Raw genomic sequence first — 24,858 nt, 5'->3', positions numbered from 1 at the left:
TGGAGTACTATGGACCTATTTTCAGCAAATGAAAGCCATATCCACTTACAGTATGAAGCTTGTTAGTAGTGGTGCCAATTAAAACAAAAGGATACATTCCCAAATGTTTTTAACATATTTTGTCAATAGTTTACCTTTTTTCTAGAGCATAGAAGTTAGCAAGCAAGCTTGAAGTTACTTTTGCAGGCAACAAGTCCCAACCTGTAGTTTTATCTCTGAATTTATTCTCACGCTCTGACAACAGTAGCAAGTCCCACAAATTACAACATCAACGATAACACCATTCTGGCCAGCACAGGTCCAGAGCACACCACTATATAGGCATTATTTTCCACTCACATCGGCAACCACTGAAATAATATTTGCACCTCAGGAATTCAAACCTGACAGGCAGCGTTACAAAAGAAAAAGCGGTGATAGCTCAGAAGTACAATCCGAACCGAGAGAACAAAGAGACCGATAGGGCAGCACAAAGTCTCTTTCTTTGAGAAAGCTCTGCTCTGAATCTAAGACTCCACCCACAAGCCCTCCATGTCAATACCTCTCGCCTAGATACACGAACACTCGCTTTCTCTTTCCGAAGGCATCCACTACCACAACCCGCCTCCCCGGATTACCAACACCCAGCTGTACGCATGGCAGCAACTAGCAATTGCCATTTACTCCTGGTGAATCTGCAACCGTTGTTCTTATTCAAGCTATGCACTGGGACACATTCAAACGAAGGATGGAAAACACTGTTTTCTCCTTTGCCACTTCAACTACGCGTACAAGCTGAGCTTAAAGCTGTTTTTTTTAACACCTCAGGCCTATCACGTCCCTAATCATATTTCTCTTTTACTGCAAAGTCACCCGACGAACTGCGACTCACAAGCAGGCGCACGCAGCTATACCTATAAAAACACACCCAGAAAGAAGCCCCAGTGGGCTTACCTCCGAGTAACGTTCCCTTGGGCACGGATGCCTAAGGGAACGAAGCCCATACGTGGCCAGCATTATACTGTGAGAGGGCGGGTATGGGGGGCGCCTCGCTCCCTTCCCTTTGGCTCTCGCCGCGATACCTCCTCCTCACGCAGCCCGCTCGGCAGCTCGACAACCCGGCTTCCTCCGCTTACCGGTCTCGTCCTCGTCGATGCGCAGCGCCGTGGAGATGCACTCGAATGCGCGCTTATGGCAGGTTCTCACCCTCTCGGGGGCATCGCCGGCGCCGGCTCTGCTGGCGGTGTCTTTGGCGGCTGCCATGAGGGCCCTGCCGCGAGAAAGGCGCTCACAGAGCCAGGCGAAGAGCAGCCCGAGCTGGAAAGCCAGGAAGCGAAGCAGTGCGAAGACAGCAAAGAGCGGGTACGAGAAGTAGTAAAGATTCCGTTTGTGAGGAGAGGCCACCGCCGCCTGCTGATGCTGGACGGAGGGAGCCGGCCCGGCCGCGGACGAGGGTGAAGGGGAGGCCCCGGCGGCGCGGGGCGGGGAGCTGGAGCCGGCTGAGCCCTTCTTCTTCCCTCTCCCGCCCGGAGAATTCATTCACCGCTGTCGCCATAACCCGCTGCCAACGACTGACAACAAACAGCCGCGCGGCCCGGCCATGGCAGAGGCTACGCCCCTTTCGTTTAGCCCGCAAGCGCCCGCGGAGAATCTACGCTGCGACTCTTCCTGAATATGAAGCAACGCAACCGGTCTTCCCAGGCTTGCGGGGCTATTGTTAACAGGCGCCTGCGCAGAGTGAGGCGACAATAGGGGGCGTGGCCGAGACGACAGAACGTTGCTCGAAGCAGCGCCCAAAGACTAACGCGGTTTAGTTTGACGTAAACGTTCGCGACGCGCTAGTCGCTTTGTTAGCTTCCTATAGACATCAATCTGAGAACCTTTCTTATGGGGCAAGGGGGGGGGAGGGGTAAGGCAGAGGGCTAATTCCGCCATGAGTCTTTCGGGTGAGGTCAGGTACTGGTGATGGTGTACGATGTGAGACAGACTAAGCTAGTCTTTCCCCTGCCCTAGAAAGCTTTGTATAGAAACGAATGTGCGCTGAGCAGCATTACACCACGGGAGTGAGGATTTCTCTTTTTTTCCATCGGTCGGCTGAGGTCTCATCAGAATGCCATGGCTGTTGGAGGTGGCTCAGTTGCCGAATACGGTACCTAGCCGCTGTCTGCCGCTGCAAATTAAACTGTTTGTTTGTGTTTCTTATTTATTTACATCGTTTATACCCCACTTCTCAATGGGGACCCAAAGCAGCTTACATCATTCTCCTTACCTTCATTTTTCCTCACAACAACCATATGAGGCAGGTTAGGCTGAGAGTGTGTGACTGGCCTAAGGTCATCCAGCAAGTTTCCATGGCAGAGAGCAAGGATTCATACCTGGGTCTCCCAGATCCTAGTCTATCACTCTAGCCAATAACACCATAATGACTTTTAGTGAATGAGAGAGAGGGCTAGTTCCCCAGCCATAAACTGATAAAGGTTTGTTTCTTAAATGATTCCGTCCTGAGTCTTAGTGAAATATAAATACCTATAAATAGGTATTAATGTAACACATTTGATTTACTTCTAACATTTATATCCCAGCTTCTATCATGGAACTCAAAGTGGCATTCATACATTCCCAACAGACATGAATGTATGAATGATTCCCATACATTCCCATAAAGGCACTAGACAGTCGAAACTTGAAGTTTAGAGAGCTAGTGTGGTATAGTGGCTAGAGTGACAGACTAGGACCTGAGCGACCCAGCTTTGATTCCCCCTCTACCTTGAAAATTTGCTGGGTGTATGTATCTATGGATACATCTGATGTAGCCATAGATACATGATGAATCTGATGTATCTATGGATATAATAGTTAGCATAAGCTTTCAAGAGCCACAGCTCTCTTCGTCTGATGAGAGCTGCGGCTCTCAAAAGCTTGTGCTACAATAAATTTGGTTAGTCTTAAAGGTGCTACAGCCCGGAAAACCCCCAACAACCATCGTGCTACTGGACTCTTTGCTATTTTACTTCTCTAACCAATAGTTTTAGCATAGTGATTTAATAGCTGGACTGCAGATCAGCACTTTACTGGTTTGAATCCCACTACAACCATGAGCTCAGCAGGTGGCTTTGGTTAAGCTCCTCCTCTCAGCCCATTCCCCAGGTGTACTGTGGGGATAATAATATACTTTGTTCACTGCTTTAAGTGGGGCCCTAATCTGTCTAGAAGAGCAGTATCTAAGCGCAAGTATTCTTTTTCTTTCCATGAATTTTTTTAATACTCCTTTCCCCCCGAATTTTATTCTTTTATATTAAGCTTTGTTTGTTTATATTGCTTATTTATTGTAACGGCAAACCATCCTGAGAAAGGTGAAGTATTAAACAGAACGAATAAACAAGCTCAGACTTTGAGAATTTGCTGCAGTTATTCCCCACGCCATGAAAGCCACCTTTTTGCTATTAGACCCAAGGCATGATGGACTAGGAAAAGCATAGTCCTGAAACTGCAGAGTGAGACAGAATTGCATTCTGCCTTCTTGTGATTTATGCCCCCTCCCTTTTTTCTCTCTCTTTCCCCCTCCTCTTCTGTATCTGCCCAGTTTTGATCAGGCATCTGACGAAAGCTTATGCTATAATAAAATTGGTTAGTCTTAAAGGTGCTACTGGACTCTTTTTGATTTTGGTACTACAGACTAACACGGCCAACTCCTCAGGAATGGTACTGGCACCTACAATCATTCATAAGGAGGGGCGACTGAGATACACGGAAAGACCTACAAAATTTATTTTAATGAATCCACATTCTTATCGCCTCTCTTTCAACTCAGGTTACTTCGCTTCTCTCGTCCGCCAAAGTTCTCTCACTGCGCAGGCGTGCTACAGCATTGAAGCACGACATTCTCGTTTACGGCATCAGGGTACGACAGCTCGTCCTGCGACTCGGGAAGTCGGTTGTTTTGCTCGTTGCTCCGCGACGGGTCCTTGTCTCTCGTTTGCGTCTTCGGACCAAGATTGTCCGGATAAGAGGAGGTGAGGGAGAGCGATCTGTGGGCTGAGCTTAGTAGAGTAGGACGCCACACTTCGTGCCCTGAAGGCGCAGGCCGGGGACTGCCAGGTCGGCGCCTCAGTTGATGGGGCCCCAACCTTCTCCCGCTTTCCCTTCCAGCATGCCGACAGAAAAGCGTCCGCTGCCGTTTTAGGCCGGGAAGGTTCGCGGTGCAGATTATCAAAACGAGAGGCACACAGCTCCTTTTCTTCATGCGAGGCAGTTGGGCAGCTTCTGGCCAGCGTAGTCCGAGCACAGAGCGTATGGCAAGGCAGTCCTCGACTGTAATCCTCTGCATACTTAACTGGGAGTAAATTCCATTGAAGTCAATGAGATTTACTTCTCAGTAAACATGTGCAGGATTTGGCCGTGAGCTGTCATTCCATCAACGGATTTACTCTTTGAACACATCCCCCAAAGTCTGTGGGTGCCATTCCAAGCAGAGTTACGCCAGTCAAAGTTCACCGAAGTTAATGTGTTTAGACAGATGTAATTCTTCTTAAGATGACACTTAAAAAACAAATACTATGGGCTGTTGAGCAAAACCAACTTACAAGATTTCTGCAGTTTCTGCAAATCATCCCAAAGGTTGCACTTTTGCAACAAGTCAGGTCTCTCAAGCATGCCTTAGTGGGTTTTAGGTGGATAGCCGTGATGGTCTACTGTAGGTCAGCAGGATTTGTGTCCAGTACCACCTTAGAGACCAACAAGATTTTAATGCTGAGCTTTCAGGAGTCAGAGCTCCCTCGGTATCTGAAGCTTGCACCCTGAAAATCTTGTTAGTCTCTAAGGTTCCACTGGACTCAACCCTAGTGTGATAATAGTAAGACCTGTGCTGGGTAAACCTGGGCAAGAGTCCAGAATACAAATTAAAGATCACAAATAATTGTCTTGGGGTGATAATAAACCAGATTAAGGTGAATAAACTGAAACATAATCCAGACAACATAGATGATGAGGGATTTGTCTTGACAGAGAAGATGCCTGATCTGGATTGAGATGCATTCCCCCAAAAGGACCTGGCTCAGCTTCTGGCATCTGAGATAGCAGCTGCAACTACATTTAGTTTTGTCTGGTTCCCCAGCCAGCTACATTTACTGTGGAACAGAATGACATAGCCTCTGTCACTTTGCCTTCAGATTAAGCCATGTTAATACATCCTATATACTGCAATACACTTAAAGGCTATCTTGAAACACTAGTTGGTCAAAAATATTGTTACTTGTCATTCATCAGCATGTACCACCTGATTCCCACACAAAAATTTTAAAGCTTTTTCCAGGTAATTTTGACAATTAATTCAAGCAAAATGGTAGTTTCTAATAGTTTAAACCACTTGATGTTGTTCAGCAATCTCATAGTGTAGTAACTCAAATTTAAGATTTAATATGCAAAAGTATAGTAAAAAATGCCTCCAACAGGAAAAAATGAATCTGTACAAAAAGAATTGTAAGCTGGGTGTTGATAACATTTGGACCCAAATATAACAATATATTAATTATTTTACAACAATTTAAAACTACTAATTATAGATTTCATGTAAGCTTTTAAAATGTATCACAGTGTAATTGGTAATTTTTTTCCCTCCAAGCGTACTTTATATTTGATAATTTCTACACATCATATCATGGACACAGAACAGATCATGGAGAGTCAGCCACAGGTAATGTTTGAAATTTTATTTCTACTGTTCTATTCTTTTAAAAGAAATTTCATTATTTTTATTATATAATAGTGTGGTATTTTACAGGTTCCAGAAAATCCTCATGCAGAATATGGTCTTACAGAAAATGTAGAGGTAATTATGATTTTCATGTAACTTAATGAGTTTAACCTTGAATCAAGCGAGTGAATTCTAGCTCTGAGTGAATGAGGGCTCAGAATGTGTCACGGGTTGTGATAGCGTTTCCAGTTTAGCCACACAATCTTTGGTATGTTTTTTTAAAAGAGATTGAATAGTGGAACTAAGGGGTGGGGGGAGCCTGCTTTAATGGGACTCAGCCTTACAAAGCTTGTTGCTCAGTGGATCCTGGTATATGAAATCAGTAGAAGCATATATATATATTACCACATAGAATGCTTTGGTACCTTTTCATGTCCTTTTCAGTGCAAAGTAGCTTAATTAAATTGCATCAGAAATATTTGCTGTAAATCTAAAAATCAAGCTATGACGTGTCAGTATGTAGGGATACTTTTTTGGAGCCACAGCCAGTCATTAAAAAAAACTTTGAAAATGTGAGCTTTCACCCTTATCTGAGAAATGCAACTTTATCTTAGGGTTCTTTATGATCTTTTTAAGAGAGCACATTGACTTCATTCAAGGAGTGAAGAGTATAAAGTAAAACATTGATCTTTGGTTATTTTTGGATATTCTAATTCAGAAATTCATGGCTTCATATTTTCAACTGTTGCTCTCTTCATGCACCATGTGTTTAAATTCTTCAGCGGATAGCAGAAAATGAGAAGGCTGCTGCAGAAAAGACATCTAAACAGAAGGTGGATCTTCAGTCTTTACCTACACGTGCCTATCTGGATCAGACAGTTGTGCCTATCTTGCTACAAGGCCTTGCAGTGCTTGCAAAAGAGAGGTATGGTGCATAAGCATTTTTCTTAGGATTGTTTTTCTTTTACCTACACAATTACTCCTTGTACACTACCTGCAGTGGAAAACATATCTGGAATGTACAGTAGTTCAGTCAGTAGTACAGTCTCTAGGTGTCACTCATATGATTAAATGTTCCTCTTGTCAAAAAACTCCTTCTAAAACTGTTATGTTGGGGACAAGGTTAGGCCACAGCTCTTCTTCTGACATGCTGGATTTCTGTGTGCAGGTAAACTTTTTTAAAATGGAGCTTTTATTCATGTAAACACTCTTGTGGTGCAGGCTTGTCATTTTTAATTTGGTCAGAAAAAAAAGTCAGCATGGAGGCTTTTTTATTCCCTGTGAAGCACTTGGGCTTGCTTTTTTTGGTGACCTTTAATTTGAAAAGCACCATGGATACCATGCTGTAAAAGCTGATTATCCAGTTTTGGTCTACAAATTAGTAACATTGGCATTGAAAAGAAAAGGTTTTAAAAAAGCTATAATAACAGGGATCAAAATCAAGACTGACTTAATCATAAACAGAATGCAATCCAATTTGACAGTGCAAAATATGTCCATGAGTTATTCTCCTTGCTCTTCTTTTGTGACAAGTGAGCTGCTACCAGACCTGTGTCTCCCTCTTTACCAAGAAAATTCTATAGGAAAAGAAGCCCAAGATAATGGCTGCGTTCAGAAGTCACAGATAGGTTTGTCTATGACAGATGTGAACATAGCTTATTTGCCTGGTCATGCACACCCTTTTTTATAGAATGTGATTAAAGCTTCTTGGTTCAGGAAGGTTTCAGTCAAGCTACAGTTAGACACCTAATGTACAGTTAGATAGCGAATGTAGGCAGCAGGACATATTTGAGTTTGTATCTTCCCATGAAAAACTATGGATAGTGTTAAAAGAAATGAGGGTGCCACAGTATCTGAATGTTTTGATGCACAACCAGTACTCTGGACATGAGGCTACTGTTAGGACAGAATATGGGGAAACAGAATGGTATACAGTTGGCAAAGATGTCAGCCAAGGATGCATAATATCTCCCTACCTGTTCAACCTCTATGCAGAGCATATCATAAGGAAAGCTGGATTAGATCTAGAAGAAGCTGGAGTAAGAACTGATGGAAGGAAAATTAACAATTTGAGATATGCAGATGACACCACGTTACTGTTAGAAAATAGTGAAGACTTCAAACTACTGATGAAGGTTAAATGAGAAAGTGCCAAAGCAGGATTACATCTGAACATCTAGAAGACAAAAGTAATGACTACTGAGGAATTGCGGAATTTTAAAGTTAATGATGAAATTGAAATTGTCCAAGTTTTTCTATTCCTTGGCTCAATCATGAACCAACAGGGAGACTGCAATGAGGAAATCAGAAGGTGATTGAGACTTGGAAGAGCAGCTGTGAGGAAGCTAGATAAGATCCTTAAAGATAAAGATGTCTCTCTGGGAACCAAGATCAAGATAATCTAAACAATGGTATTCCCCATTATGATGTATGGATGTGAAAGTTGGAGAGTGAAGAAAGTTGACAGGAGGAAAATTGATTCATTTGAAATGTGGTGCTGGAGGAGAGTTCTGCAGATACCATGAACAGCCAAAAAGACAAATAAATTGGTACTAGATCAAAGCAAGCCTGAATTCTCCATAGAAGCTAAAATGACAAAACGTAGGCTATCGTACTTTGGTCATATTATGAGAAGACATGATTCCCTGGAAAAGTCAATAATGCTAGGAAAAGTAGAAGGTAGTAGGAAAAGAGGAAGACCTAAAACGAGATGACTTGACTCAATAAAAGAAGTGACGTCCTCCAGTTTGCAAGATCTGAGCAAGTCTGTTAATGATAGGATGTTTTGGAGGTCTTTCCTTCACAGGGTTGTCATGGGTCGGAGACGACTTGATGGCCCATAACAGACACACATCTTCCCTATAAGCCTGGATTCCAAACTGGGATTTAACCATGTCTAGAAATTCAATGTGTGAAGAAATTACAGTTCACCTAGGAGTTGCAGGGAATTATTTGAAGCCTTCCAGACCCTTATATTTTCAGCTGCACTCCACAGAAAGGGAGGAGGGATGGGAGATAACTGTATGCAACCACTACAAACAAGCAATCTCTTCCTCCTTGTCTACAAACATGAATAAACAGAAAGCAATTTCTTCTCTTTTCCTTTCTCTCCCAAAGCAGGAGAGGAGTATAGTGAGCACAGCATGCCTCTTAGTAAATCATAGCACTTTCTGTTTTGGTTGTAAAATGAATTTGTTCTACAGATTGGAATAATTTGGCTAAACAAATGAATTACTTCTCATGAATTTAACATAGAAGAGCAGATTAAATGAACCACTAAAAATCTACCATACCTTGTAGTTGTACAATGTAGTCTGAAAAAAAGATTAAATTAGAAGAAAACATTCCTCTTCCTCCTCATATAGCACTAGCAAGCTACTGAAGAACAGGCAAGCAAACATATGGTATATGAAATCAAAATTTCAGCTCTGATGTATCTTTTCCTGCTTAGGCCCTGGGTGTTTTCTTCATATATTAATTGCCAGCTATCATATGTTTTAAAATGTCTGATGATCTTGAATAATAAAAGATTTTTTTACAAATCTACTAGACACAGTATTCCTGATACTTAATGTTAAAATTAGAGGTGCCCCCAAAATGCATGTGAATAGAGAGTCAGTCAAACATTATAACCAGCTAAATTAAGTGAAATTGTTTAGCTAGTAGGTGGAAGGCAAAGAACCAAGAACTTAGTAAAAACTTGTCTTCCTCTTACTGACTATTGGGAACAAAAGTGAAAGAATATTACTTAATAATGTAAAAGTACTCTTTTTTTGGCTTTATTGTATGTTATATTTTTGGAATGAAAGTATTTAAGTTAAAGTTATTCAAGTAATACATATGTTTTCCTTTTCCCCCCCTCTCAGGCCACCAAATCCTATTGAGTTCCTAGCAACGTATCTGTTAAAAAATAAGGCACAGTTTGAGGACCGAAATTAATTCCTTTTGAAGAAGACCACTTGATTACTCAATGTATATGCTTAAATAATCATGAATCATTGTCTGATGTATAAATTCTACAAAGCCAAAAATTTCATTCTCATGCTACTTCTTCGCAATTATTTAATAAAGTATCTTACATTTTATGTGTTCACTTATTTTAAACTAGCTTTTGAGGAGGAAAGGCCTTCAGAATAAAGTCTTGAAATTTCTTTTGAGAGACTTTTAAGTTTTTCAATAATGTTTCACCATGGTAAAAAAAAATACTGCATCACAGGGAAAATAGTCAAGTCCAAAATGACTGAGAAGTGACTAATCTTGTCCTCATATGATATATACATGGCCAGGCTCTGACATCAATGAAGTAGACTCACCCCACTAAGTGTAAACATTGGTCGCCATGATATTTCAGATTATTTTCAGGTAGTTTACTGCAAATTTCCTTACTACGTATTTGGAAAAACACATTCAGTAAATATTTAGAAATATTTCTGCCATGTGATTATGGCAGTGACCCGTAAACTCCATTAAACAAATACAAGTTTATTGGTGGACTTCTAGTAAAATTAAAAAGTAATTTCTCAAAATAATTTTATCCTACCTTTGTCACTACTCATGGAGGCTTGTATCATTAGCCAAAGCTGCTATATAAACACATTAAAACCAGTATAATGAAGTTACACAAAAGTAACACCAGTAAAAAGCCCTAATATCCTCCACAGTATAGCTTACCACCAACGTCTTTAATATCTGTCAAAGCTTACCTAAATAAGATGGTCTTCACTGTCTGTGAAATGAAAGCAGAGTAGGAGCTTTCCTTGCTTCTCCTGGAAGGTTGTTCCTAAAAAGAAACAGATCCTGGTGGTGACTAAGCAAATAGATCTGGAGAACGTTTCTACAGATAGAAAGGGCTTCTTTCATACTGGAAGAGGTAGTCCCTCAACTAGGCAAGTCACAAGACACAAAGGGCTTTGAAGGATAATTTTAAGTGTTCTGAATGGGATACAGAAGCATATGGGCAACCTCTAAAGCTGTTTAAAGATGGGAGTAATATGCTCCCACATAATAGGCAGCAATCTATAGACTATATAAAATGACTACTGTACAAGTTGCAATTGATCATCCTCTAGTCCTATATTGGCAATCCATATGTCTGCCATGCCATGTGCTACAGTGCCAGCCAAAGTCCCAACACTGGGGCCTAATTGCACGTCCACTATTTTTGTTGCTCTGCTATTAGTTACAAGAATTGTTGCTCTTGCACATGGGTCTGCTTTTGTATTGCCATCCAGATCAAGACATCTGCTGAGAGGTGGATGGTGTCACCGACCCCAGGTCCCATGGGCCAGTGGAGGGGGAGCCTTAAAAAAACAAAACACAAGTCGGGGGGGACAAGAACCCTTGCACCCCAGGTTAGAACACTCACCAGTTTCCTCTAGCTAAACCTAAGCTCAGAGACCAAGGAATTTAGCCATACTGGGTGTTAAACAAATCAGCCTTGTGAGGCAGACCAGCAGCAGATTGCGTCCCACAAAAACAGTAAATTGGTAGCTAGACCAACTAGGCCAGGAGGACACTGGATTTAGACTGATGCCCCCAAACCCAGTAATACTACACAAGAGTATAATAAATATTTTAATAAGAATTGTGAAAAAGATCATATATTGAAATTGTGCAAGACAGGAAAGGAAAAAAATCTATTTAACTAGAACCTAAGATACTTAGCTGGTTTCTGCTGCCTAATAATCTAGAAGTTGTCAGATCATACCACAAAGTCCAAACAGAACTCCAGGGCCAACAATCTTGGATGGTGGTCCAAGAGTACAATGGCTAAAGGTAAGAAGGCTAAGATCTAAATGCTAATCCAAAATCCCATTATGTCTCCTGCAACATGGCCACCAGAGTTCTAATGCAATGGAATGCAGAGGACCAACCTCCACTCTGGCCTCCATCCTTGATGATCTCACTCACACCTGGGGTTTGCAAGCACCATCTCTAAGCTCATCTTTTTGGGAACAGCTAGCTCCAAGTTTCATTAAGTTTCCCAGAGGTTTCTTTTGTGGCCTGACTAGGGTGATAAAGCTGAATCAAAGTTTAGCCAAGAAACATGCTAGGTGTAGACCAGTTTGTTAACAGCTGCCATCTCCACTAGCGCAACTCCTGCAAGTATCAGATTCCTTCTCTGACTATTCCTGTCTTTTTCTTTGAGGTTTTAAGCTCTTCCACCTCCTCTGTCCATGTGTATCCCAGACTGCTTCTCAGGAGTAAATGCATTGGCCTTAAAGGCCCCTCAGTGCCCTCTTCTGACTTGCCTACCAAGGATGCTTGGCCCCTCAGAGTGGGAAGGTGACCAACACCTACTGAGGAATCTGAGGACACACTGCTCGCATGGGCAGAATAGCCAATATTAGGGGGATCCCTTTTTGGGGATTTCAGAGGTGCCAGCCAGTATGAGGCAACAAGCCTGACCACAGTATTGGAGAAGGAACAGAACTGGGTTCTCCAGGTAAGGTACTTCAGTCAAACTCCATGCTTGACTAATATAATTTAAAAGATTATTAAAATTAATTATTAAATATGATTTTGGATTTCCAGAAAAAAAGCCACCTGGTGGTGAAAATATTTCAATCGATAATCTTTAATTGTATTTAAATAAATGCAAATTATATATACTTCAGGATATATTGGAAAAAAATATGAGAGAACTACAACAAATGCAGATTGGTCATTTTTAGGAGTGTCCATCTTTAATAACAATAGCACTACATCCAAAATAGCTCTAACAAGTATTCAACTTACTCTGAATTCTAATTAATCACATAAGATATTGATTAATTTATCAAACAGTAGATCTAAAAAAACAAACTATTGGAGAGTATTAAATGTTATTTAAATATTTGTACTGTTATGCCTATATTATACTACATAACATTGAAAGATATACCCCGCATTAAAACAATATCCATTATCACTTTGCTTTAGAACTCTGTAACTACTGCCTTTATGGAAAGCTAAAGTATGCAAATACAGCCTACAGGACTGGGCTTCTATACAATTCCCAATCATTTCACTGAGGCTTAGCTAGGAGACTTTACCCTTCAAAATAATGGCATGCCAAACTCTCTGTCCCAGTAGCTCTCAAACTGTAAATCAAGACGAGAGATGGACACGAACCAGGAAAATGCCACGAACCATGAACTTTCACGAACTTGCCCTGGTTCGCGAACCAGTTTGTTTCATGGTTTGTCACTTCTGGGGGCGTAGAATGGCCCCCTTGACAGTCAGAAATGCCAGTCTCACAGGGAGTCTTCAGCTGGCTGTCCTCCAGCCACCCTCCAAGTTTGGCGAAGATTGGATTTCGGATGTCCGAGTTATACACCCCCAAAGCAGCTGCCCACAGGAAAATTCCATTGCCAATTGACTTGCATTGGCTCCATTGAAATACACTGCAGCACCAAAAAGTTGCCATGAAAACGTGGGATGGAGAAGAAAATTCTGTAACTTCCTCTTCAGAGGACGATTCTGTAACTCCATCCCACATTTTCATGGCAGCTTTTTGGTGCTGCAATGTATTTCAATGGAGCCAATGCAAGTCAATTGGCAATGGTTTGTATTTTGGTTCGTGCCCACCTCTAATCAGGACCAAAAGTAGGATGTAAATCTCATGTAAATTTGTCACTAGGCCAGAAATGGGAGGCTCCATTGCAGATTTGGGGTTTCTCCCAATGGTGTATTAAGTGGCCATGAAATATAGTAATGTTGCGTATTTATAAATACTAAATCTGACAAAATATAAACTTGATCAATGTTAACTGATAAGAGAGTCCTGTTTTATGTTGGGTAAGGGTAAAATAGTATGTAGATACTTTGCAAGTGGGCCCTGAAAAGCAGAGTCTCCTTCAAAAAGTGAGAACCACTGACCTATATTGCAGAGAACATGTAGTGATGTGTAAACTAATCCTGTTTTTCATATGATTCTGCCATTACAGTAGTCTTGCAGACCTTTCTAGCACACAGAGAAGTTTACTACTTTTCACATTTTCCTCCAAGAAAAAAAGACAACACCTATTAATTTGTTACATTTTTCACAGATGTTCATGTAACTCTAATATTCAGTTAAATCTCTGGGTGTTGCAAGCAAATGGAATGCTTGAGGGGAAAAAAACCTCAGTTACGTAGAAAGAGAACCGAAGGGTGTTCTATGTATGTCCCTCTTCTACAATCTGAATATGAAGCTCACTTACCTAGCATGAACATTCATTCTAAGCTTCTATTCCCTATACTATATTAACTTTCATGAGTTGATTACTCAGCAGTAGATCCCAGGTTATTCACTGGTGCTTTCTAAGACTGCATAGACACTTTTTAAAAATTCTCCTTTCTAATCCAATCTTTAAAGGGGCACATGTGGTAATATGATGGTATCTTCTGGTGTTATGCTAGGACTATAAAACTCATGACGTATAGTATTAACGCATCTCTAGAATTTTCCAGTAAAGAAAAATATGTTTCTTGCATAGATTCTTTTAGGATACCCTGGAATATAGGATAGCATTTTACAGGCCAGCTTGTTAAGCTTTGCTGTAGCCCAGATTCAAAACCTGTTTCCTGGCTTACTATCAGGCCCTGAGATGTGAGCTTTCCATATGACTAGTGGAAAGTTCAAGAACAAATAGGTATGTCATGAAAAAAATGTCACCCACCAAACACAAAGTGAAGCTGTGAAACATGGAAATCACTTTCTACAGTGTCTGCATCATTTATGCTTTCCATTCAGTATCTCTGCATATTCAGTCATCCACAGCAGGTACTATGCATCTAGGATTAGTGAGGCTTGGCTTCCAAATCAAAGAGGTAGATTTGGGTTTACCAGGGTTTGTCTCTAGAATCTATTTTCATTGCCAGGCTCCAGCCTAGAATATTTGGAGTACAAATACACTCAGGGGCATCCTTGTTTAGTTTCAATAGGCAGCACCTTTCTATTTATAACTCTCCTCCCACACAATTCCTCCAAGAGATCCTCCATGCTAATTTCCAGATTTATAGGAGAATGCCCTCCCATAAGTAACTAACAATGTACTCCTAAGCAGTGTTATACCTTTTGAATCCTATTGAGATCAATGGGCTTAGAAGGGTGTGACACTGGTTTAGGATCGCATTGTAAAAGTCAGAGAACTGACATAGGTTGACATTAGAACATGCAAGAAAACAGCATTGCAGAACAGGCACAAATAATAAATCATAATAAATACGAGTTTAGTTTGGTGTGTTTTTGTTTAAAAATAGATCCCACCCATTTTCTTTACATATGAATAGGTGGATCCTCCTTGTCACATGTAGTTCAGTTTAATTAACTAAAACAGGTAGCCTGTCTTTTCCTTATAAGGGCTCTTTAACAGCTAGGTGTGATTTTTATCAAGGAAATGAATGGTACAGGGGAGGGGATAGTAAAATCTCATCGCCACCATCAATTCACCTAAAATAACAGTTGAAAGATAACAGATCCTCCTCAATGATCTTTTTTTTTTTGAAAAAATTTTTATTGGGTTAGAATCCGTTATTTTTACATTTACATTCAATTTTCCCCAAATTTTTCATTTCTAACCCCCTCCCTTTCCCCCCCTTTTGTTGACTTCCAACAGTTTTCCAACCCTTTGTCCCTTTTCCCTTACTTCTATTAAATTTCTCTATCTAAAACAAATACATATTCTCCATTATACTAAGCAGTACATCCTTAACTACTTTTCTTATTGTATACCCAAACTGTAAGTCTTTGTTTCCATCTTGGATAAACAATTTATCCCATTTTCCAATTTTGAATATTTCTATATATCATAAACCTATATATCATAAACCATAAAAATCTTACACATTTAAATCAAACAATTTGACTTATTCTCTATGTATTACTCATTCTATCTTTTTATGGTAATTCTATATAACTCTCGTCACATAGTCTATCAATTTGACTCGTCTATACATTCAGTTTGGTGCATTATACAAATCTTATCAAAGAAAGAAAATATTGTTGATTATTCAATCCGTATATTTAATCCTTATCCTTAATTATTTTCTATCAATATTCTATTTATTAACCAATATATATCTATATATATATCAATCTGTTAATCTAACTGCTTATAAATTCACATTTATCTCTTCCCCCCCCCGGTAAAGTCACCCCCCTCTACATTTTATTATACTTCAGTAGTTCTCAAACTGCCACAGTTTTCCTCCCACCTCCCATTTCTTCTCCAGATATTGTTTCAGCTTCTCCCAATCTGTGTTAAACTGCCCTGAGTCCAGATTTCTCAGTTTTCTTGTCATCTTGTCCATTTCTGCCATGTACAGCAATTTGTAGGTCCAATCTTCAATAGTTGGCACTTCTTGTACTTTCCATTTTTGCGCATACAAAAGTCTAGCTGCTGCTGTCATATAAAATATCAACGTCCTATGATGGGCTGGAATTCCCTCCATTCCCAAGTTTAGTAGCAGGAGTTCTGGGTTCTTATTAATTTGAAATTGTAAAATTTCACTCATTTCTCTTATTATTTCCCCCCAGTACTGCCTAGCTACCTCACACGACCACCACATATGATAGAGGGAGCCCTCATGCTTCCTACATTTCCAGCATTTATTAGAAGTGTTCAAATTCCCTAGCGCAATCTTCTTTGGTGTCATGTACCAACGATAAATCATTTTATAGATATTCTCTTTAATATTTGTACATGTCGTTGTCTTCATTGTAGTCTTCCACAAGTATTCCCATGCCTCCATTGTTATCTCTTCGTTAAAATTTATAGCCCATTTCACCATTTGTGTTTTAACTGTCTCATCCTCAGTATACCATTTCAACAGTACTTGGTATACCTTGGATATTCTTTTCTTGTCCTCTTTAAGAAGGGTCTGCTCTAGTTCCGAATTCTCTATTCGTATACCTCCCTTTACAGAGTCCGAGTTATACAAATCTCTGATCTGTCTATACTGGAACCAGTCGTAATTCGGTGATAGTTCCTCTTGCGTCTTTATTCTAAGTTTAGATGCTTCTATTTTAGTTATTTCTTTATAAGTCAAACATTGTCTTTCGTTATCAACAGCTCTCGGGTCTATCACCTCATATGGAACCACCCACCAAGGAGTTCCTTCTTGTAGATAAATTCTGTACTTCTTCCAGATTGTGTATAGACTTCTCCGTACAAAATGGTGCAGGAACATCGAGTTGACCTTTACTTTGTCATGCCATAGGTATGCATGCCATCCAAATATTTCTCCTCAATGATCTTAATTGGTTTGGTCTTGAGTCTGTCTCACTCATATTATTGATTACAGCATTCACACATTAAGGGAACAATCCTAAGTAGATCTACTTGGGAGTAAGTCCCATTTTATTCAATGTTTACTTCAAGGACTCTATTCTTGGATTACAGCCTAAGGACAACATGGCAGATGCTGCCTGCCAGTATGCCAGTACTTGCAACATGCTTTCCTTTGTCCATTTCTGCAACAGCACTCCCTGTCACCAGGAGAGCACTAGGACAGCATTTGCCTCAACTTCTACCCATACAGTCTTCAGTATTACCTATATTTGTCCCTGTGCTTTGCAGTACAGCACCAGAGAGAACAAACCAAATCAGAACCGCTGCTTATATAAAATCAAATCAAAGCCCTTCTTCAGTCAGAAACCAATATTGTGATCACTCTAAACAACCAAATGGAAAGATAAACCTATCAGTGTAATCCTCTTTGGTAGCAAGCTGTATGTGAAACTCTACTGAGTGGAAAACATCCCTGTCAGTTACATATCTTCTGTGTCACTGTCTCTTCATTTATTAAAATATTTATAAACACTCTTTTCATCATACACAGTGAACCCAAGGCAGTTTCTCCTCATTCTTGCTCCTCCCACCCCAACTTCCTTGAATTCTAAGCCTGACAAACCAGGCACCAGGAAGGCCAGATCTGAAGATTCCCAAATACTATTGTCTATTGTTAATTTTTCAATCTGGATTAGATAAAAACTACAGTCAGAGGTCCTGCGAGAAATCAGTGGATCCTCCTCTGCTTTTCTCCTTTATGTATTCCTACTTCCATCCTGGGTTGCTATGACAAGATGACCTCATGAGTTTTAGGGTTGCCCTAGCAACCCAACAGATGCTGAAGTACACAGCTCCTGTTGCACCATAAGGCCTATTCATAGAGTACAGTGTCTTTGACAAAGCATCACACATCTGCAGCACAACAGGAGCCACAGGCCTTAGCATCTGGCTGGGGTGCTAAGATTTGTAAGAACTCAGGTGTTATTTCAGTTGCTTTTGTAATCTTATCATTTCTGCAGTGATACTAGATACATGCACATATCCTGGGCGGGGGGGGGGGGGGTAGCCTGATCTAGGGGCAAAAATGAGCTGTATTTTTCTGCCTAAACCCTGGGGTTTCTCCCAGATATGCAGAACTCCCTCTCCCATTCATGCTTGGCTGAGTGGCATTGAATTCACTGCCCATATGGGGGGGGGACTTAGAAATTCAGCATTGGCATGGGTCCCCCAGAGTGATTTCCACTCACTGAGCTTGGCTTTCTCACCTTACTCCTGCCACTGTGGCCAAAACACCACTTGAAATGCTGCTCCCGCAGGAAAGGGGTCATCCAGAAAAAGCATGATAGGGGAGTGGAAGATCCAGCATGGAAGGTGCAAAATCAACTAAAATTGCCCCTCTTCTGTCCACAGAAATGGTTGGTAAGATATAATCCATGGAGTTCCAACACCTCTTTTTATAGAAATGAAGCAATGAATCCAAGTATACGACTTCCCCCAAGCCCCAGAACCTCACACTTTAAACAAGTATAGATGACAATACTTCAGCAAACCACCCCGTAACAAAAAGTCTGCCAAGAAAATGTCATGATGTGACATCCCCCTCATGGGTCAGTAATGACTCAGTGCTTGCACAGGGGACTTAACCTTACCTACTTCTATGCCATATTAGTTTAAGAGCATTCGTTCTTCCACAAAACCACAAAGACAATATTCTACTTGGGCCTACAAGCATTCTGTGACAAAGATTGCAAATTACTAAAGGGCTAGTCATTTCTCAGGCCCCCTGACATTTCAAAGACCAATTTTCTTGACCTCCATGCCACTCTTCAGTCCGGCTGCCCACTGCTCTCAGCACAATTGCTGGAGTTGCCTCCTGTGAGGGGCAGTCACACCATGTCGAAAGCAGGGGTGCAGAAGGAGATGCCCAAGGAAAAAAGGGTTGAGAAGATTGCGCTTCCAGGTGCACCATCTCTTCCTCTTGAACCACCTTCAGCCTCTCCTCAGAAGGCCAGCTGGACTCTGGAGGAACCAAAGAAGGTGCACCAGTCTCTCCTTCTTCCAACAACTTCGGGGTCCCTGGGGTGAATTCAAGAGCCTAAAAACTCTTGTCCCTGCAAGTTCAGCCCAAAAGACAGCTCCTCCTCCTCCTCTTTTTCCTCCTGCTAAGTCACAATAGCATGAGGAGAGGCAATCTGAACAGCAGACCCCTACCCAATGCCAGTACCTACCTCTAGCAGCTCTGCTGATGGCACTTAGGGTTGCCAGGTGTTCAAGTTCATTTTTTCTGGGCCTGTTGGGGGGAAATGCTGTTATAATACCAGACATATAAATGTCCAGTATTTTTGAGCATGGAGGAGGAGAATGCAGCTAATCTTCTCTGCTGCATTCAGGAAGCAGCTGGCCTAATTGACCACCCAGGGGAGTGGCCAGCGATGATGTCACTGTGAGTGATGTCATTGCGCCGGGCCTGGGAGCATGCCCTTCTTACACATGCGTGAGGAACTCTGGGGTCCATGGGGGGGGGGTGTCAATCTGGCAACCCTAATGGCATTCCAGCTTCAGTCTCAATTAAGAGGGCCTTGTGAGACCTGTTCATTGCATCATCCCAGCCAGAGTAAGGAGTTGTGGCAGGCTGCTGTGAGGCAGGCCTCTGCACAGGTTGGGGGGCACATTTTCTCCCCCCCCTACAACTCTTTTGATTAGGCCCCCCACTCCCCTTCTATAACCCATTTTTTCCCTAAACTACTTCACCCATGTAAGCTAGCTGCTACACTAGACTATACTGCCCTCTGAGTCTGAACACTAACCTGTTCTTGATTCTGACTCATTAATCTGCTGCCCTTGACTTTTCTGTCTACCTGTCCTCTAGAGCACTAACCTGCAATTGCGATTTTAAAAAATGTACAAAACCAAATTTTTTGTTTCTAAAACTATATCTAGTCTTGCTTCAACTGAATTCTTTTTAAAAACCTAAGTCTGACTTTCTAGCCTAAAAGCTGGCTTTTTTGAGAGAGACAGGTAATCCCCTCTTCTGCCCTGGATAGCCCAGGTGAGACTGATCTCATCATATCTCAGAAGCTAAGCAGAGTTGGTCTTGGTTAGTACTTGGATGGGAGACCTCCAACGAAGACCAAGGTTGCAGAGACAGGCAATAGCAAACCACCTCTGCTAGTCTTTAGCCTTGAAAACCCCACCAGGTGTCGCCATAAGTCAACTATGACTTGATAACTTTCATAAGGTTCTGAATGACATTCTAATGGGTAAACTGGAAGACTGCAGACTAGACTATAGGACAGTTCGGTGGAGAGGAAACTGGTTAGAGGACCGCACCCAAAGAGTGGTGGTCAATGGAATTTCATCAGATTGGAGGGAGGTGTCCAGTGGGGTGCCACAGGGCTTGGTTTTGGGCCCAGTACTTTTCAATATTTTCATCAATGATCTGGATAAAGGGGTAAAGGGGCAACTCGTTAAATTTGCTGATGATACCAAATTGGGAGGAGTGGCAAACACCCAAGAAGATAGAGTTAAAATTCAACAAGACCTGAATACTCTGGAGAAGTGGGCGGTTGTGAACAGGATGCAATTCAACATAGATAAGTGCACAATATTACATCTGGGCCACAAAAATGTGAGGCACAAATACAGGATGGGGAATACACTTCAAGGTAGTAGTGTATGCGAAAGAGATCTTGGGGTAAGAGTGGACTGTAAACTAAGTATGAGCAGTCAGTGTGATGCAGTGGCAAAAAAGGCAAACTCAGTCTTGGGTTGTATCAAAAGGGCCATTGCATCGAAATTGCAGGAGGTCATAGTCCCTCTCTATACTCCCTTGGTCAGGCCGCACCTGGAGTACTGTGTGCAGTTCTGGAGGCCTCACTTCAAAAAGGATGTGGACAAAATTGAGAGGGTGCAGAAGAGAGCGACAAGAATGATTAGGGGTCTGGAGGCTGAGCCCTACGAGGAAAGGTTGAGGGCCTTGGGAATGTTTAGTTTGAAGGAGATTGAGGGGAGGCATGATTGCTCTCTTTAAATATTTGAAAGGCTGTCATTTGGAGGAGAGCAAGGAGCTGTTCTGAGGAATATGGGTTTGAAGAAAGGGATTTTATATACCACTTCTGTGCCTTTCAGTATTCTGTGCCTTTCAGTATTACATGCCTTGCACTTTTTCTATGCTCAGGAGCCAATGTAGTATTTGTAATGCAACTTATAAGAACATGACACTTGAAACAAGAAGACCAAAGAAGAATATACGCTGAAACTCTGTAAGAACTGAGGACTAAACAATATATTGCTTGTAGAGATGCACCTATAAAAATATTACACATATGTTATATTATCCTATAGGATTCCAATAGGAATCAATACAAGAGAGCCTTTTGTAGAAACTGATTTATGCAGCAAGCTGGGTCGGCCACCTGTGGCATTATCTCTCTCAAGGCTGCAAAAAGGGAGAGAGTGCAGAAGTGGGGGAACATTCCTTTCTGCCCACGGACCTCAGTTATCTGAAGGCCCCAAGGCTGCCAAGATGAGACTCCATGGCGCTGTCAAAGGTAACAGTAGCAAAAGGGAAGTGGGCAAAGCGGAGGCAGAAGATGTCCTTTCAAGGGGAACAAGCGCAAGGACAAGATAAAGGGCTGCAAAATTTGGAATTCCCCCAAGTAGGTAGCCGACCCAGAATTGCGTCTTCCAATCAAACTAACCCTAGACACCTGTGTCAAAGACTACGAGCCAATAAGATAACAAATATTAGAATATTGTAATATTATTATAATTAACCTGAGGGTACTAATTGCTTTGCACTTCTATTGTAGCTTTGATGAGCACTAGGCACGAGGGAATCCCTTTACTTTCTGTGTAAGGGGGACCTCATCCATTGTTTAAGTAAACAATCTATTTTGCTTCAATTCAACAGGACTCCGGGCGTATTTAATTTTATTGTGATTGGCTAAGAGAGAGAGAAAGATACCACAAAGGCACAAAGTTTGTGCATAACAGTTCCAGTTGGCAGCAGAGGATCATAGGACTCGAAGCAACTGGCTTAAATTACATGCAGAAAGGTACTGGCTGGACATTAGGAAAAACTTTTTCACGCTCAGAGTAGTTCAAAGGTGGAATCAGCTACCTAGGGAGGTGGTGAGCTCCCCTTCATTGGCAGTTTTCAAGAAGAGGCTGGATGAATATTTGTCAGGGATGCTTTAGGCTCATCCTGCATTGGGCAGGGGGTTGGACTAGAAGGTCTGTATGGCCCCTTCCAACTCTGTGATTCTGTGAGGGCACTTTTCACCACCAATCCTCACTCCCATGCTGTTTAACATCTATATCCAGCCCCTCGCCCAGCTAGTGTTGAGTTTCGCACTGGGATGTCCCTAGTATGTTGATGGACGGCTGGCCAGATGCCACCCCATCTATTTTGGCTGTGGGCCTGGAGGCTGTGGTTGGACAGTTGAAACAGAGTCGGCTGAGACTGAATTCATCGAAGATGGAGATCCTGTGGCTGGTGATACGAGGTTTGGGTGCCAACTCCCAGCTCTTCATGGCATGCCTTTAACACTGGTGTCAACTGTTAGAGCTTGGGTTATGGTTCTAGATGCCTCTTTATCCATGGAGGCCCAGATTACGAATGTTGCCAGACTGGTGTTTCTCTAACTGTGCCAGGTCACACAACTGGTCGCCTTCCTCTCTCACCCAGACCTAGCTGCAGTGATCCATGCAATGGTCATATCCAGGCTGGATTGCTGTAACTTGCTCTATGCAGGACTGCTCTTGAAGCTGACCCTGAAATTAAAACTGGTCCAGAATGCTCCAGTATGGGTACTTGCAGATACCCCAATGACAGCACACATTCAATCAGTGATCCACCAGCTACACTGGCTCCAGGTTGAGTACTGGATACGTTTCAAGGTTATGGTACTAACCTTCAAGGCCCTTTACAGTCTGGGACCAAAGTACCTGTGGGGCCGCCTCTCCTGGAGGTAAGAGCATTGCACTCAGATGATCAGGATTTACTGGTGATCCCTGGCCCAAAAGATGTCTGGCTGTTCTCATCCTTCTCAGCCCCAGCTCCTGCCTGATGGAACTCTTTGCCTGGTGACATCCACGCCCTCCGGGACCTAACACAGTTCCACAGGGCATGTGAAACAGAGATGTTCCGCCAGGCTTATGGTTGAGGACAGCAACAGTTACCACCATATCCAGCCCCATTATCTGCCCCCTTAAGGAGGGAGAAAATGTATACTGTTTAACACCATCTATAGCTCAGACTGCACTATTTTAATGGTTTTTATCTTGATTTTTGATTCAATTTATAACTATTTATACGTTTGCAAATTTAATTATGCTGTTAGAACTGTATTGGAATGTTGTATACCGCCCTGAGCCCAGTTAAGGGGAAGGGTGGTTTAGAAATCTAATTAAATAAATAAGTAAACTTGAAGTGGAAGTATGGAATTCTTTTTAAAGGCATCAGTTTATTTTTGCCCAAGCCTGCAAACAAAGACTCCCCTGCCCCACAAGCACCACAAACAAAGCCAATCATGAAAACCAGATTTCATTTTTAAAATACTAAAGTGAGCCTAAGCCCTCTTTAAAAAAAAAAAACAAGAAAACCAGCAGATTTCTTTTTTTTTTAATAAAATTTTATTGGCGAGTGGAAAAAAGAAAAGAATTTTCAAATTTAACACATATAATCTCATTTTCCCCCCCCTCTATCCCCCACCCTTTTCCTCCCCCCTCCCTATTGACTTCCAACAGCTTTCCAACCCCTAACCCTTCTTATTGCTTAAATCTATTTCATTTACATTTTCCTACCCTCTATAAATCATAATATCTCTTACTCTAAGCACATTCTGATTCTTTTACATAGACTCTATCAAGCATACTATCCATATGATATATATCGTGTCAATAAAGCATAACCATATAGCCTAGTATATAGCAAGGATCACAGTGTCTCTTACTTTAAACATATTCTATTTCTTTTAGACATATACTCCGTCAAATATACTATCAATATAGTATATATTATAAAACATATACTGTATGCTATGCCACCAATGTAACACAGCACACAACATAGTATAACACAACAACCTGATATTGTATTAAATCTGATCCATTAACCCATCGTTTTATATTGTATATAACATACCTATGATATATAGTAGTAATAATATACATATATAGTAATAATGTATCTATTTAACCACTCTCATTATCCCATATATTCTATGTAAAGTTCCCCTAAATATTATGCTAGCTTAGATTGTAATTACATTCCCCCTAAATGGTAAGATCCCTTCTCTCTCCCCTTTCCAACATTATTCTTTAAAAATTCTCAAACTGCCACAGTTCTCCTTTTACATCCCATTTTTTTTCCAAAAATTGTTTCAATTTCCCCCAATCAACAATATATTGCCCTAGGTCAAGATCTTTGAGTTTCCTTGTCATTTTGTCCATTTCCGCCATGTACAGCAATTTATAAATCCAGTCTTCTACAGTTGGTATTTCTTGTGTCTTCCATTTCTGCGCATACAAAAGTCTTGCCGCTGCAGTCATGTAAAATAACAATGTTCTATGCTGCATTGAAACAGTCTCCATTCCCAAGTTCAGTAGCAACAATTCTGGGTTCTTATTTATTTGTATTCGTAAAATCTCATTAATTACTTCAATTATTTCTCCCCAGTACTGCTTAGCTACTTCACATGTCCACCACATATGATATAGTGATCCTTCATGTTTTTTGCATTTCCAGCATTTGTCTGACATATTAGTATTTCCTAGCGCAATTTTCTTTGGTGTTAAATACCATCTGTAAATCATTTTGTACACATTCTCTTTAATGTTCGTACAAGTTGAAATCTTCACTGTGTTTTTCCATAGGTACTCCCATGCCTCCATTGTTATTTCCTTATGAAAGTTTATTGCCCACTTCAC

General features: G+C 41.3%; 2 protein-coding genes across 7 annotated transcripts in view; one reads left to right on the top strand and one right to left on the bottom strand.

Annotated features, from left to right (window-relative positions):
- SPAST (spastin) overlaps positions 1 to 1,642 on the bottom strand; it is a 64,040-nt gene extending 62,398 nt beyond the window's left edge. For all 6 annotated transcript variants that reach the window (XM_054987632.1, XM_054987648.1, XM_054987664.1 and 3 more), the window contains exon 1: positions 1,116 to 1,642. In XM_054987632.1, coding sequence (XP_054843607.1) covers positions 1,116 to 1,518 — 403 coding nt within the window. In that variant the 5' untranslated portion in view covers positions 1,519 to 1,642. The remainder of the gene's footprint in view (positions 1 to 1,115) is intronic.
- Positions 1,643 to 3,882: 2,240 nt separating this feature from the next.
- Positions 3,883 to 9,754, top strand: DPY30 (dpy-30 histone methyltransferase complex regulatory subunit). The gene is made up of 5 exons (XM_054983114.1): positions 3,883 to 3,992; positions 5,600 to 5,671; positions 5,759 to 5,806; positions 6,454 to 6,596; positions 9,538 to 9,754. The coding sequence occupies exons 2-5, from the start codon at positions 5,636 to 5,638 to the stop codon at positions 9,608 to 9,610; spliced, it is 300 nt and encodes a 99-aa protein (XP_054839089.1). The 5' UTR covers positions 3,883 to 3,992; positions 5,600 to 5,635; the 3' UTR covers positions 9,611 to 9,754.
- Positions 9,755 to 24,858: the final 15,104 nt, after the last annotated feature.

Source organism: Eublepharis macularius, chromosome 1, assembly GCF_028583425.1.
Source record: "Eublepharis macularius isolate TG4126 chromosome 1, MPM_Emac_v1.0, whole genome shotgun sequence".
Lineage (NCBI taxonomy): Eukaryota > Metazoa > Chordata > Lepidosauria > Squamata > Eublepharidae > Eublepharis > Eublepharis macularius.
This window is presented reverse-complemented; position numbering and strand designations above follow the sequence as displayed.

Bases quoted from the DNA above. Each gene is read 5' to 3' on its own strand.
- DPY30 (XM_054983114.1), top strand. From the start codon at position 5,636: ATGGACACAGAACAGATCATGGAGAGTCAGCCACAG. The intron at 5,807-6,453 runs GTAATTATGATT...TAAATTCTTCAG, and splicing joins GTCTTACAGAAAATGTAGAG to CGGATAGCAGAAAATGAGAA. The intron at 6,597-9,537 runs GTATGGTGCATA...CCCCCCTCTCAG, and splicing joins GCAGTGCTTGCAAAAGAGAG to GCCACCAAATCCTATTGAGT.